Below are 15,746 nucleotides of genomic sequence, written 5' to 3'. Positions count from 1 at the left end.
TTCTTTCTCTTTGGGGAGCATCTGGGTTCGAGGAATTGGTTAGTGGGAGGGCGTGGATGCAAAGTCCTCTTTCCAAAACCCCTGAGCATGTATATACACAGGCAGACTGTGTAGGCTCCTGGAGAGAGAATTCTTGGTTCTCCTGGGATGCTCAGTTTTTCCAGCAGCCTATGGTCAGCCAATGCCTGGCCGTTCCATGCCTCAGACCTATGTTCCTAACATGGTCCAACAACCCTGAAGGCAGGGGAGTAACCTGAGAATGAAGTCCTCAGTTTTAGTGGGGAGCAAGACCTAGGTCTCCCCATTCATTCAGCTCTGACCTGCACATCTGGGGTCCTAGAATTTAGAGATGTGATTCCTCTCAGTGTCTCAGGACACCAAGGCCACAGGGACAAGCTACAGAGGCTTTAGGATAGGAGAGAGCTGACCTCTTGCTAGTGGACAGGATCCTGGGTGACAAAAAGCTATGCAACCCCAACCCCAAGCTTCCTTTTTCTAAATGGATGTCAAGTCCCTGAACCCGTGTAAGCCCAAGAGTATCAACACAGACAACCTCCACCCTGTGTAATAACACCATATTGCATGAAGACAAAGAAACAGGGTTCTGCTCAAGTTGTCCAACCTTTTCATCCATAGGCTTTGGGCTAGAAAGGAGCATGAACTTGTTTTGAGGGCCACAAATACATGAAACAAAGAAGAACAGGTCACCCTGAACCCTTCCCCTTAAAGACATCCCTCCTCATCACTAATGCTCATGCACACCCATTCCATGCCTAAGCCTGGAGCTGTTGGCTGACCTGCTGTTCACGGAAGGTGGCGTCTTCTGTCCCCTGCCCTCCTAAACCTCCCTGGGAAACACACTGGCTCATGCCAATGGAGTCTCCATGTTCTGAGTGGCCTTACTGGAACAACCATGAAAGACAGTTAACATTTATTCAGCTGCAATACTGATTAGGAAATAGCACAACAAACACAATTTCTTGGGAACAAACAGCAAGTCAGAACCAAGAGAAAACAAGCTGCAAATGCATTTCAAAAACTGGGTTGAGTTTTCGGGTTTTGTTGATTTCTTCTTGACTAGCACCATCTGGACACAAGAAAGAACGAACACAAATGTTTGGATAATCATAAAGATTTGCAAGGCACTTAATCCATCATTCTGGGTCGTCTTGTTGGTGTTCTGCTTTCAATGGCAATCCCGCGTCACCCTCCCCTTCCTCATGACTGCAAGGTAAGAATCTCTTGGCTAGCAGTCCTTATGTACAGAGTTCTTCAAGGTTCCTCAAAGTGCTTTCTCAGTCCCACGGGTTTTCCCATCACTTCCTCCTTCCACGTGTTGGTGTCTTTACCTTTCTTCCCTACAGAAAACAAAGGAAACATTGCCTTTCGCTCCTCGCTCACTCCAGACTTGCCACCAACCTTCATCCGCATCCTAGTGTCTTGAGCGTTGCCAGCACAGAGGGCCTGGGAGGGTGGTGTCCTGCTGAAGTCCTAGGGAGTGAGGGCCTGACGGCTTGGAGCCCGCTGGTCCTTATCGGCGCCTGGAGGTGATGTCAAAGCAGGTGATCATCATGAGATGGGCCTTGCAGAAGTTGACACGGCTCTCCAGGCGCTCTGTCACGCCCTCCAGCGCCTCCAGGTACTCCAGGGAATCCAGCTGCAGGACCTGCTCCAAGTCAACTGAAAGAGAAAGGAGCTCCTGGAGATGGGACAGCTACTCGTAGGAAGGGCTACCTCCCCCTCCTCCCCTGGGCTAAGGTCGCCTGAGGTGGAATGACACACACACATACCCATTGTGGTTTCTAGCTCCTGATATTCAGAGATGATTCTGAGGAACAGGGAGGTGGTCTAGAACCTTCCCATGTTTTCCCCAGCTGCCTCCAGCACAGATTTGTGAGGTCCCCACTCTACTGATCTGTTAACCAAGGCAAGCAACTCTAGGGTGCTATGGCAGCAAGAGTCCGCCTTTCAGGCGTTACCTGAGTGACATGCACACCACAGAGTGGTGTTACCTGAGTGACATGCACACCCTGGAGTGGCGTTACCTGAGTGACATACACACCACGGAGTGGCGTTACCTGAGTGACATGCACACCACGGAGTGGCGTTACCTGAGTGACATGCACACCCTGGAGCGGCGTTACCTGAGTGACATACACACCACAGAGTGGTGTTACCTGAGTGACATGCACACCCCACCTCCCTGGAGAGAGCAGGCTCCCATTCCTGTACGCTCTTACTCACTGGTCACTGGGGAGGGGGAATATGATGTTTAAAACATGTGTATTAATAATTAAAATTCCCTTGAGCTCAAAAAGGCAAGTTGAGTCATATAACCATGATGCCTTGCACCCAAGGTCTTTGTCCATTCCCTTCCTCGGGGCAGAGGTCTGGGGTGGGTCCCTTTGCCCCATTATGACTTGGCGGAGTGGTAGACGGCCTGGTCCCTGTTCTAGGGGTACTGCCAAAGGTCCACACGGGAGTGAAGCACAGATAACAGTGTGGGTGGCCTGGCAGGGGCTTCACATTGGAGTCCTAGCTGGGCCACATCACCTCGGCTGGCATCATTTCTTAAACAGCAACGCAAGTGGCCCTCTCCTCCTTGAGTTTCTGACAAGAACGGCCCTGCAGATGAGATGACGTGCAAACCTGCTACAGACACGCGAAGTCTGTGGTGGAGTGGGGTTCTCTCTACAGGAGCAGCCTCCATCTCGTCAGAAAGGGTCCCTGTTCACGCTTATATTGCCAGTGCGGACTGCAGCTAGAAACAGACCCAGGGCCTTGCATCTCAGCCCAGGTTACTGAAATCAGAGCCTCACCCTTCCGGAAGCACATCAGGCGATATCACAGGCCCTGGAAAGAGGCAGCGGGAGGGCAAACTAAAACTGGAGGTGGATCCCCGCACATGGCCGTTCTAGCACGGCCTGCAGCCCATCCGAGAGCGTCAGCACGCAGCCTCCTTGATTTTTTTTCCAATTCCTGTTTTAAATATATCTTTTTTTTTTTTTTAAAAAAATCTGTATTTCCCTCTTTCATGTAACGTTCTATCCATTGTTTTTCTCAGCATCAAAAAGAAAAAAAATTACTGACTCTTGACATGGACCAAGGCAGGAAGAGAGCAATCGCCCCCTCCAGCCATCTGAGGCCCATGTGTACTGATAGGCAAACTCATTCACATCCCAGAAAAAAAGAGGAAGTTTGGAAAATGAAGATCATTTTCAAGCCTGCCTTGGGCATAAGCTGCTTTTGAAAAACAAAATTCTAAGAAGCTGTTGAAAATGAGGGTTCTGCCTAAGGGAAGCCCCTGTGGTTAGGAAGGACCCAGGGACCCATGGGAGAAGCTAGTGAGAGCAGAGAAGGAGAAAGAGGCATAGGGTGTGTGTTAATGTCTCAGTCACATTTTAGCTCATGTCCTTGTTCCTTTGCTGGATGAAGACACTGTTGTTGGGAGAGGTTGTGTCTTCGTCCAAATCTCCCACCAAGGAATTAACCATGTACCATGGGAGCAGGCATTGAATCATCTACCTCCAGGAGCCGCCAGCTGACTGAACTCTGAGGTAACTGCAGCTCTTCCCACCAGATGCTAAACACCCTCTCTAGGCCGTGCAGCCTAAGCACTCATTCTGGCTTAGAATCACCCTATGAGACAGGCTTAGCCACTCTTCCTTTTTACACTAAGGAAACCAAGACCCAGAAAGTCAAACATTCCCCCAAAGTCACTCAGTCAGCATATAGCAAAAAACAAAACAAAAACAAAAAACAAAAAAACAACCAGTATCCAAATCAGGTCTACGGGACCTTGAGCAGAGCCACAGATGCAATGGAACATAAGAGGACTCTCTGTCCTGTAGGCTACCCAGAAAGAGGCAGTGTGATAGTGGGTTATTGCTCTCAGTGGGTACAATCAGGAACTGGTAGATCCTGGCCCTTCTGTACCGGTCTCATTTCCACTCTGTTTTTAAACCAGCTCTTTGAGACCCAATCCTAAGCTGCTGGGTTCTGCCTGTGAGTTGCCCGTGAGGGAGTGCCAGGAGGGGATGACCTTAGGAGAAGAATGTTCCAAAAGGGGTGCGGGTAGCTGAGGGTTGGCAGGAAGAGCTGAGCAGGAAAGTGGGGGAGAGAGTGTTTGTAATGATGCTGACATATTTTACCCACGGACAAGTCTTCCAGGATTGGTCCCGAACCAATGTACTAGTCAGGGCAAAGTTAAGCCTTCTTTTGCAGTAAATGGAATGACGAGGAACAAATAAATTAGAGCTAATCCAATCTATCCCTCAACAGGAACAGTAGCATTGTGGAGAGTGACCAGGTGGTTAAGATCACCTGGGCTTTTGGCTTAACGGAGATAACCCCAGGGCCGGTCCCTCAGACTTACATTCACGAAGCCACTTGTTGGGGTCCAGCATCAGGTACTGTTTGGTTGCTTCCAGCTCCTTCATCAGCCACTCGTACTTGGCTCGGACCTCAGCAATTCTCTGCTGCCGATGCTCCAGGATTTTCAGCTTGGCGTTGAAGCACATGACCTCCTGCCCACAGAGGAAGGGGGGGTTGGAGAGGGAGAGAAGCAGAAGGCCATCCCTCTGCTCTGACTCTGTCCTGTAGCCTCCTCCAGAAGGGAGGCTTGGGAGAGGACCAATGACAAAAGCCCAGCTTCCCAGAAGCATGGCAGGGAGCCTTGTGGCCTCGACAGACAAGACACTCAACTCCTGGGAGACTACCGAAGGCTATTCTCACCTAGAAGGTACAAAGCCCCTCACAATGTTGGTGTTCACTAGGGTGTAAAACCTCAAAACAAGAAACCAGAGAAGTCCCTGAGCCCATCAGGATGCAGCTCACTAACACTTAAGGTGTTCCAGAGAAGGAGCATATAGCACCTATCCCACAACCCCCTGCCGCCACCCACTGCCCACACTGAACCCGAGAAGGCTCCCCTGAAGTTCTTAGGGCAGGACCTGCCAGGAACTGGGACCCTTGGGAAGGCAGTGGCCTCACCTTGCTAGCTCCCCCTCTTCGTCGCTGAAGTCTCTCCACATCATCAATTTCATAGACTTTAATCTCAAAAGGTTCCCCAAGCCCCCTCTGGGTGCTCCTCAGGGGGCCGTCCACCCAGCGGACCCCTGTGCTGCTGGCAGTTTTCCTCACAGGTGATGGGGTGTCAAGGGACAATGCCGGAATGAGCCTCCGCCTCTGAGAACCTAAGGCAAGAAGAAGAGGAGATGCCGGTGAACTTGACCAGAAGGGAAAGCATAGGGTCATGATGAACATTCCTCATTAGCCACAGTCAGAACAGACAACATCCGCCATCAGCTTTGGAGCCGTGTGTGAAGTCCTCCAGCCTCCCACTACCCATTTGGCCTCTTAACCCATCGTTTGCTTCATCCCCAGGTGAACAAAATCCTTGTTTGGCCTTCAGGGCCACCTCCTACCAGGCACTCCCAGCATCCCCCAGGGTATGCAGGGAAGGACATGAGCCAGGCTGGCACAACCCTGGCAGGGCTAGGTGTTCTGATGAAGTTATAGGTGTCCCGGCTACAGGAACAATGTCCTAGTGTTTGGTACTGTGTCCAGAGACCTACTATAAGTGATGATGTCATAAACTACCCAAGAAGTCTTCTACTCTGTGAAGAAGGCTGCAAGCTGCACCCTGATGTGGGAATGTCATATATCAATCTGTTGATTTCATTGGTTAAGCAATAAAGAAACCGCTTGACCCTCATAGGTTAAAACATAAGTGGGAGGAGTAAACAGAACAGAATGCTGGGAGAAAGAAGCTGAGTCAGAGAGTCGCCATGATTCTCCCACTCCAGGCAGACGCAGGTTAAGATCATTCCTGGTAAGCCAGCTCGTGGGCTACGGCAGATTATTAGATATGGGCTAGTCCAGGTGTGAGAGCTAGCCCAGAAGAGGCTAGATAGAAATGGGCCAAGCGGTGTTTAAAAGAATACAGTTTCCGTGTAATTATTTCGGGTAAAGCTAGCCGTGCGGGCGGCTGGGTGCCGGGGACGCAGCCCCACCACTCCTCCTACTACAGCACCCCACTCTCAGTCATCCTTCTCTACGTGGGGGAGCTGATGGGGGGACCTCTGGCCTCACACACAACGGAACGGAGCTCTGGCATCACATAAGGAGCTTCTCCATGTGGACAAGCCTAATCTTGACTGATGCATGGTGTCTCGTTAGATCCCCGCATGAGATGAGACAGGTACAAAGATGGCGGACGCTCTTCCTGAGTCTTCCTCAGTCTTCTCTTTGTGTGTGAAGGTTTATGTGTGGGCACAGGTGCTCACACGCATGCGGACAGGTGTGCGGTGGCCAGAGGTCACTCTTCAGTCATCATCCACCTTGGTTTTTGAGACATCGGCATGGAGCTTGCTGAGTAGACTAGGCTGGCCAGCCAGCAAGCCCCAGCGATCCACTTGTCTCTGTGACCCCAGCACTGAGATTACACACATCTGACCTTTTCTTTATTTTCTCTCCTCTCCCTCTCCTCCATTCCGTCCATACTCCCGCCCTTCCTTTTTTCCCCCTTAATGTAGGTCTGAAGACTGAATGCAGGTCCTCATACCTATGTGGCGAGCACTTTATTATGCCAGCTGCCTCCTTAGACCCAGAATTCCTTCATACACATACATGAAGGGCATGTATTAATAGTCATTAATTGATTGCTGGCTTGTGGTGTGACAGAACCATTTCCAGGAGGTGACAGACCACTTTGAAGAGGTTGGGCCTAGTGGCAGAAACTTAGGTCACTGGGGAAAGTACCTTTGACATATCTCAAAACACAGACTATAAATTGCTAATAAATAGCTGGGTGATGGTGGTGCACGCCTCTAATCCTAGCACTCGGGAGGCAGAGGCAGGCAGATCTCTGTGAGTTCAAGGCCAGCCTGGTCTACAGAGCTAGTTCCAGGACAGGTTCCAAGGCTACAGAGAAACCCTGTCTTGAAACAAAACAAAACAGAGAAAAATTGCCAGGTTGCTGGTGGGATCTGGGGTAAGTGTCAGCAACAGAAAACCACAAGAAGTAGAAACCGCCAGCTAAGTAGATATCCTAAAGCACACTGTCCCTTCATTAAGACACATAGACATTCAGTGCGTAAACACAACACTTGGGTTGATAACTCTCTTCCTAAGTTTGTATCATGAATGGGTCAGGTTTGGTTTAAGAAGGGCATAACTGGCTGGGCAGACATTGTTCCCCAATGGGCCAGGTTATCTTCACTCTAATTCAGAGCTTGAGGCTACACGGTGGTGTGTTGCCTACCGCAGAGGGCTAGCTAGGAGCCGTGAAGAATCAATGAAAATCTACTCACACAAGTTCCTCTTGAGAGTTTATAATGACTTTCCGTTGCTGACTATGCTCTATCGTGTGCTTTTAGTACAGTTCTACGGAGCTCTACAGAATGCATCTGTGTGCTCTTATTACAGTTCCCACGTGCTCAAGGGGTAATGCCACCTGGCTGTACCTTTTCCAGGCTTTCACTATGCTCACTGAGAATGCGCCCCTTGAATGCCCCCCACTATGTTGCAGTAAGTGGGCCATACACTTGCCGCTCCAAACCTGGATTCCCATGATTTATTTTCTCGCCTTCCAAAGCCATCCACTCTGTCTGTCTGTCTAAGGACAGGCCCTTCCCCCACAGCCGTCTTCGCTTGCTTTGATTTGTAGGATCTTCTTGCCTATGGCAGAAAGCTTCCTGCACTGCTGGTCGGCAGGATGTGCCCAGCACGTGGCAGTATGTCTCTGTTCGCTGCTCCCTTTTATGCTATTACTCCTCTCTCTGAATATTTCACACCTCTCAGCGTTGTCTTACACCCCACGAGGCTGCCCATCCTTCCACATCACCAGCTCTGTCCTGAGTGTAGAGGATGCCTGATCAGTGTCCAGCAACTGCTGCGGGGCAGCTCCTGGGTGTCCCAGAGGCCAGTGTTTTACAGCTGTGCTCTACAGAGTGACACTGTTAGGAAGAGGTAGAACATTTGGAAGGTGGGGCAGAGTAGGTCTTGAGTAGCTGGGGACATGACTTTGAATGGAATTGTGGGAATGCAGCTTCTTTCTCCCTTTTCACTCCCAACCACCATTGCATCACTCTCTACTCCTGGGATGTGCTGCCTCAGCACTGGCCCCAAAACCAAGAAAGTCAACAGATCATGACTGAACCCAGAACATGAAATAGCCTCTCTCCTTTTTAAGGCGATCATCTCAGACATTATAGTAACAAAAAACTGTCTAATGCAATAACTAAAAATGAAGTTCACTAACATACGGTTTTTCTATGGAAAGAACGTCAGACTATTGTTTTTAGTTTTATAATAATAATATGCCCAGCATTATTTATCAAACCCACCATTTTTCTTGTACATAAGAAAATTGAGGCCCAGAAAGGCCAAATAAAAGTCACATAGCTCATGGCCCCAAGTTTAATCTTTCCCATATGCCTTGCTGTGAGCCCAACCTCATGTGCTGTTCACCAGCGTGGGTCTCTAGGAAGGGCTTGAATGGTGGTGACACGCGGCAATGCTGGATCAACTCTCTGCTATGTGCTGTTCACCAGCGTGGGTCTCCAGGAAGGGCTTGAATGGTGGTGACACGCGGCAATGCTGGATCAACTCTCTGCTACATAGACATCACACGGGATTCAGAGGGCTCGTGGCTATTTCCCAGCGACACAATTCTAATTCTTTCCCAGTAAGAAAACAACTAAATCACCGCAGTTCTCCGGATGCAAAGGCGATCCCAGATAAAAGATAACTGCCTTCTTTGCAATTCTAAATCTCAGGCATCACTAGTGACTGAGGACTGGCCTTCTAGTTAGAAGTACCCTTTGAGGAGTCTTATGGCTTCTCTTAAAGAAGTTGTTTGTGATTTATGTTGATCGCGTCTGACAGCCAGCATCTCTCTTAATAATAATCATAAATAAGCCAGACAAGGTCACCTAACCTGAAATGAGCCCATCTTCCCAGCCGTATCCATCACCGAGCCCTCGGTCTACGGTGGCTGAGCACCGAGGTCTAATGCTTGGGATACCCCGTATTAAATCCCATCCCCAGCCCCTTCCCTGGCATTTTTATGTCACACCATTTTCCTTCAATAGCCTTCTGAGAGAAGTCCCTCGGAGGGCAGCGGCTACGAAGGGAGTTGGCCCTGGGCAAGGACAGGTGCAGCGTCCACCGCCTCACTCTGAGCAGTTACGGACACTTTGCTTCCTTTCGTTCGTGCGCTTTCCTGCTTCAGTCCAGCGTCGCAGACAAACCAATGTATTAAGAAGCCTTGACTAGAAAGTTTACGGCAGTGGAAGAATAAAGTAACTGGGTTGCAACTCACTAAATTAGAAAACAGAAACAGAGTCCACAGGGAAAACACAGGTGAACCTTAAAGCGAGCCTTGCGCTGTTCTCCGGGCTTTGAAGATCAGCACTGAGCAAGCAGTAATAACAATGCCTGTCAATCAAGTACTAGGAAGGCTAGCATGTTTATTTCCCATGAAGACTGGTGTTCTTAAATATCTTGCTATTTTCAGCAACTAACACCAGCGCGTTTCAGAGCTCCTGGCCCCGGGGATAGACCACAGTGGTTGCCTTGTTGCGCCAAGAGCTTGTCACTTGTCACCCCATCGTACATGGGGGTTGTCTGCAAAGCCAGAGACAGGGATGGAATAAGAGCTGAGCGTGAGCACAGCAGACTCAGAAACACACACCCAGGAAATGCAGATGCCACAGCGGCAGCAGCCACAGCAGTGCCTGAGCCTGCCCGGAATGGAGGGCCCTCACTGCTGCCTCGTGCCATGATCTGCGATGGCCGGACAGATGGATGGGCCTCTCTAGATCACGGCGTATGGTAATGGGAAACCATAAGCTTACATTGTCCCTTGAGATGGAATTCTGTGATCCCAGGAAGAAAAATAGTTTATGGTGGGCATTGATCTCAGCCCTTATGTGGACCGGTCCCTTGCAGAGCTTGGGGGTTACAGCTGGCAGGAAACAGGCAAAACCAATCCCGTGGCAGGTAGGGGAAGCCCATGGGCTGTTCCTGCAGCAGCTACCACTGAGAGAAGGCTCCGTTTCTGCATGTCATCCCATCTCTTAATCCCAGCCAGGCTGGTAGCACTGACACACAGGGTGAAGGATCAAGAAAGCTCTCAATTGCAGAGCCTGGCAGGGCATACAGGACAGGGAACAGGCTAGACAGGCCATGAGGACATTATACTCCGCTGTCCTCACTCAGCAGAGGTTCAGGAGTATACACAGGGAAAATGATTTTATTTAGTTAAGAACAAAAATCAGAAGCTTCATCACTAAGGACAATTTCTTTAGCATCCAGAGAGTTTCAGGAAAAACTCTCATGGTATCTAAATTATTCTCAGCACCTTTGTCTCCGAATTTCCCTCCTGACTGTCCCCTGAGTTCATGAACTCCATGGCACCTGGGCCACCAGCTCTGACCTTGGTCTTTTTTTTTTTTTTTTGTCCAACATAACCTGCTGTCACATGTCCACCCCAAGCTCCAAGGAACCTATCAGTCGCTCAGATGTGAGGTCCTTTCTGATGGCATACTCTGGACACGGCAGAGAGTCGCCCTAAAGCAGGTGGGCAGGACAGCATGGACTCCTACTGCCTATCACTTAGGGAGGGGCACTGCAGGAAACCTGTGGTTGTTCTGTGTCTACCACTGCCACAAGTGTGTTTCCGGTGCGAGTGGAGACTAGCCCTCTCCCACCCCACTTTCAATGAAATGACAGTGCCCCGTATCTCCAGGAGGGGGATCTGCAGGGTCTTGGAGGCCACCAGCCTCACATACAGGCTTCTGTAGTCAGAAGGGCAGGGGCTCTGACCCCTCAGAAGGTTCTAGACAACAGTCGTCTCAGCCTTTGAGTAGAAACACGTGCACGTGAAGGCAGAAGTGACGCAAAACAGAACGAGCAAGAATGAGCTCCCTCCTGGCACCCCCACAGCTAGCATCCTCCAGTACCCAGACCCCCCACAGCTAGCATCCCCCAGTACCCAGACCCCCCACAGCTAACATCCCCCAGTACCCAGACCCCCCACAGCTAGCATCCCCCAGTACCCAGACCCCCCACAGCTAGCATGCCCCAGTACTCAGACCCCCCACAGCTAGCACGCCCCAGTACTCAGACCCTCCACAGCTAGCACCCCCCAGTACCCAGACCCCCCACAGCTAGCATCCCCCAGTACCCAGACCCCCCCACAGCTAGCATCCCCCAGTACCCAGACCCCCCCACAGCTAGCATCCCCCAGTACCCAGACCCCCCCACAGCTAGCATCCCCCAGTACCCAGACCTTCAGGAAAGCCTCTGGGGATTGTGTCCTCAGTCAAGGACCCAGGTGGCAGGACACTGAGGAAAGGGAGCCCAAGACTCCAGTTCCAGTATCTGGACACACTCCCATGGCTGGTCAAAAGCAAGGAGACGAACCTTGCTTCCATCCCAGAAGCCTGATGCCTCTGTCCTAGCCCATGCCTGGTGCCTACCTGAATTGGACCGCTTCTTTGGGGTCTTGAGGCTCCTGCACCTCCCTCCCACGGAGCTGCTGTTCTCACTCATGGAGTCCTGGGCCGAGGATGCGCTACCGGTGGCCTCGCTGTCCCGCATCATACTCTCATAGCCACTGCTGCCGCCGCTGTGGTAGAACAAGGCCGTCTTCCCCATGGCAGGTGGCAGCTCCCCGCTCAGGACGCTGCTGTTGTCACTACCATGCCCGCTGCTGCAGCGGTGAGGCTTCCGAGGAGGGGTGATCTTGCTGTAGGGTGAGGGCAGAAGGTGGGCGGCTGCAGGCTTGTCCTCTGTGGGAGCTCCACTGCGCTCCTCTGCCTCTGCCCGCAGCTGTGCACCCCTGGGGCCCGCACTGCCCTGCAGCAGCTCTGAAATGCGCCCATTGACGGCTCTCAGGGGCAGTTTAGAAGCCAGCCCAGAGCCCCGGCTTCTGCTGAGCGACTGCGTGGACCAGGACATGTGCTTCCCACTGGGTGGCAGGTTGGAGCTCTGGCCCACAGACTGTGGCAGGGACTTGGTAGAGAAGCTGAGGGTTTTGGTGGTCGAGGTGGACAGGCTGCGAGATTTGGGACTGGCTAGCAGGAGCTTGCTCACTGCGGAGATCTTAGACTGGCTGGCCTTGGGAGAGGCCCCTGCAGACTGGGTGATGCCACAGCTGGGTGGTGAGGCCCCTATGCTGCGACCCAGGCTCCTGCCAGTGCGAGGCATGGTGCTGTCTTTGCCGGCGTGCATGCGGGAGCTGACGGATGACAGACTTTCCGCCCTTTCCAGGGACAAGCATTCATAGTGGCTGACTGTTGTCCTGCCAAGAGAATTGGTTCTGCTGGCCAGCTGCTCCAGCTTGGCGCTGAAGAGCTTACTGCTGCTACTGGCATCCTTGGTCTTGCTGTTGGACTCATCAGGGAAGCAAGCCAAGAAGGTAGCGGGCTGGTTCAGTGGGCTGCCGGTGCTGCTGCTGCTGCTGCCACTGTGTTGAGGGCTGGCCCTGTTCTTCTGATCCAAGCTAGATTTGCGGACAGGAGGCAGAGGCGGGGTCCCTTTGGGCCGTGCCAAGACACAATGCTTGGGTGATGCCACCTTCCTCTCCAGTGTTGTCTTCGAGGACTGGATACCCAGAGCCCCGCTGAAGCCATTGCTGTCTGCCAGGCAATGGTAGAAGCTGTCCAACGCCTCATGCCTGTCAGCTTTCTGAAATGCCCTTGGGAGGCTGCTTGACTTGAGGTTTTTGTTGGAATGTATGGGGCTTTGGGCCCCCAGGCCAGGCAGGGCCATCTCACAGCCATCCACAACTCTCCTGATGCTGTCAGTCACCTGCAAGGTAGACGCCTCTCCGCTGCTGCAGCTGAGCCTGTCACCAGAGCTGGGCCTGGCATTCGGCTCCTGCTCTGACTTACCTTCAGTCGTCAGGGAGCTTGTGACGGCCTCGCCCCTCACCCCTTCCTCACCGGGGTAAGCGCTCTCCTTTTTCACCTCTTCTTCTCGTTTGAGCCAGGGATCTTCAAACTTCATCTCTCTCCTTGCATTGGCTTCCTTGCTTTCCTGGGATTGGGCTGTTTTGGGGGCTTCCTTTGGGGTGGCAGTGGAGGACTCGGACTCTTGCACATTTCGGGGGCTCATGGCAATGCAGGGGTAGACCGTGATGTTGGTCTTCATGGGGATGTAGCCTTCACAGCTACTCAGGTTGGCCGTGTTGGAGATGGTGACCATGGCCTTGCCTAGGGTGGAGATTTTGCAGCCTTTGACGGGAGGGGCTTTGTTGACAGATTCTTCTCCCGTCTCAGACAAGATGAGTAGATTGTCAGGGCCCACCTCGGGCTTCTCTCTGCATACCACAGCGGTGTTCTGGATGGTGTTGACGAACTCTGCAGCTGGGGGTTCTGCCATGGCTTCCCCATGCCCGAAGCACGTCTGCGCTATGAAGCTGTGGCAAGACTGCTCCCCATCGCTGCCCGTGCTCATCTCACTTAGCCAGGAACTGATGGAAGAACGCCGGCTGCCTGCTTCCCGCGTCTTCTCATCCAGGCCCAGCTTGGGGAGCGGCAGGAACTGCGTGATGCTCACCTCTGAGACGGGGGCCATGCTGGAGTAACATTCCAGGTCTTCACTGATGCTGCTGATGATGCTGACAGGCCGGGAGCCTGAGGCCAGGGCCTGAACGGAGCAGTCGCTGTTGAAGCTGATGATGCTGGTGGGGCGGCCACTGTCAAGCACCCCACTGATAGTCAGCTCCTCCACCAGTGTAAACACCAGCTCATCCTCCCCGTTCAGTTCCAGTGGCTGCTGCACGGTCACCATCGTGGTGCTGAGAATCTCCTTCTTGGAGTCTGCAGGAGGACCTTCCTGGTGCCCATCTTCAACCAGGGTTCCCGAAAACCCTTCACTCCCAGCAGACATGGACTTCTTCAAAACCTGGGGACTCATTCCAACCGGGGGAGTACGGACGTCAGGCTGAAGCAAGGATTCGCTGGAGGCCATGCCAGAGTCCTTGCTCAGGGAAGGTGGTGGGGCAGAGGAAGGCAAGACCCCCTTCTGGGTGTAGACTTTGCATCTCTGGGAGGGAGAGCTGGGGGGTTTGTACTCTGAGGTCTTGGACAGGCTGGCAACGCCTAGCCGTGGGGAGCCCAGGGGTCTGGGCTTGCCCTCCACAAAGCCACATGAGTTCAGACTCTCCCGGCTGCTCTGGAGACTGGGACTCTGTGTGAGCTGGGAGGTGCTGTGCTGGCTACTGCTGCCCGGGATGCTCCGAGGTGAGGCAGGACTAGGGCTGCTGCTCCGTGTCACAGTAGGCACAGGGGACCGTCTCTGCTGCACCTTGGAGGCTGGAAGCTCCGTGCTTTCCCTGTCGGTGGTCAGCTGGCCATTGTCTGACCCGTTATCTTCTTTATCAGACTCAGAGAGTGTATCCGGCTCTGCCGCTTGGCTTAAGGAAACACATCTACCTGCCTGCTCTGGCCCGAACTGGATGGGCAGCTCTTCGAAAGGAAACTTGTTGGGTTCTTCGCTGCCGTCAATGCAATCTAGTCTTTCTTGCAGCTCGGCAAAGGTATTGCACTTCAGACAGTCTCTTTCCGACTTGTTGGCTGCAGCTTCTGTTGCCTCCACAGGGCGGCTGTCACCCCTAGTCTTCTGTAGGGCCGGCACAATGGGCACAAAGTCTGGGGGGCCCTCGTTGTCAGTAAGCTCCTTGTCAGACAGGGCCGTGCCATTGGGCCCGATGTAGATGACGGTGTCGCAGGACTGCTCGCTGCTGGAGGAGTAGTCAGGGTCACTGGACAGCGGGGCGAGGGGGAATTCGGGATCCACCGAAGCCCGGGCATGGAAGGGTCTCAGCTGGGTAGGCCTGCGCATTCTGCCCTCCTCACAGGAGCTTTCTCCCCCCGAGGAACTCGATGTATACTGCAGTGTGGGCAAGAGAATCATTAATGGGGAGTTCTCTCAAGACAGCCCTCCCTCCTAGGGAGCCTGTGTCATATGGCAGGTGCAAGCTGCTAACTGGCCCTAGGCTCTTGAAGATCCGCCCGTGGAGGGGCCAGTATTCACTGGGCTGTGCCAGGACACCTCCCAGTCCCACCCCATGGGCATGTGTTCCCATTTGCACACCGGTGAATTAGCTTGCTCGGGAAAGGTGGTGACCTATCCAGCACCACTTGACTTCCTCAAGGCTATTCCCCTGCCTCAGACCACTGACCATGAAGACTCACTTGTTTTGTATATACTTAAAAAGAATACACAAAGAAGGAAGGAGAAAGTCCCAAGCATCACTAGTTGGCCCATAAATGTTTTCTTTCAAGCTGTCCTGGCTTTGCTTCTGCCAAAGGAAGCGAACCTACCAACACCTATCAATTCAGCACAATGCAGAATCCAGCAGATTAATGTGAGAACCTACAGCCCGAAGGCTCCTGACATTCAGGGGGGTGCAGAACCATATGGGTGGGCATTAACCATCCTCTGCGGAGCCAGCCCACTGAATGCAGCCCTCACCCATGTAGGTTCCTTCCCATCCCTCAAACAGTTTTCCTCCTGCAGTGGCAATCTATTAAAATAGTCCTTATCAGGCGTCAGGGCGAATAACCCAGGACAGCGTCAACTATAAAAAGGAGACTCAACCTTCTCCTGTGTTGGTCAGAAGGCTTTTCTCTTCTGAGATGCTGGCTGCAGCCGCTACACTGGCACAGTCCCTGGTGCTCAGAGAAGGGTGATGCCGATAGGCTTTCGTGATTCTCTTCTTATCCCTAACG

The 15,746-nt window shown here is 52.5% G+C and overlaps 1 protein-coding gene across 1 annotated transcript in view; it reads right to left on the bottom strand.

Moving 5' to 3' along the window:
• Nucleotides 1–915: 915 nt before the first annotated feature.
• The window catches only part of Kif26b (kinesin family member 26B), a 124,942-nt gene continuing 110,111 nt past the window's right edge, over nucleotides 916–15,746 (bottom strand). Inside the window, exons 9-12 of the mRNA XM_075989283.1 lie at nucleotides 11,487–14,904; nucleotides 4,993–5,195; nucleotides 4,376–4,526; nucleotides 916–1,680 (exon numbers count right to left, since the gene is read on the bottom strand). Coding sequence (XP_075845398.1) covers nucleotides 1,532–1,680; nucleotides 4,376–4,526; nucleotides 4,993–5,195; nucleotides 11,487–14,904 — 3,921 coding nt within the window. The 3' untranslated portion in view covers nucleotides 916–1,531. The remainder of the gene's footprint in view (nucleotides 1,681–4,375; nucleotides 4,527–4,992; nucleotides 5,196–11,486; nucleotides 14,905–15,746) is intronic.

The sequence above is a fragment of the Microtus pennsylvanicus genome, chromosome 10 (genome assembly GCF_037038515.1).
Source record: "Microtus pennsylvanicus isolate mMicPen1 chromosome 10, mMicPen1.hap1, whole genome shotgun sequence".
NCBI classification, from domain to species: Eukaryota; Metazoa; Chordata; class Mammalia; order Rodentia; family Cricetidae; genus Microtus; species Microtus pennsylvanicus.
The sequence above is the reverse complement of the archived record's forward strand: the minus strand, read 5'-3'. Positions and strand labels throughout refer to the sequence as shown.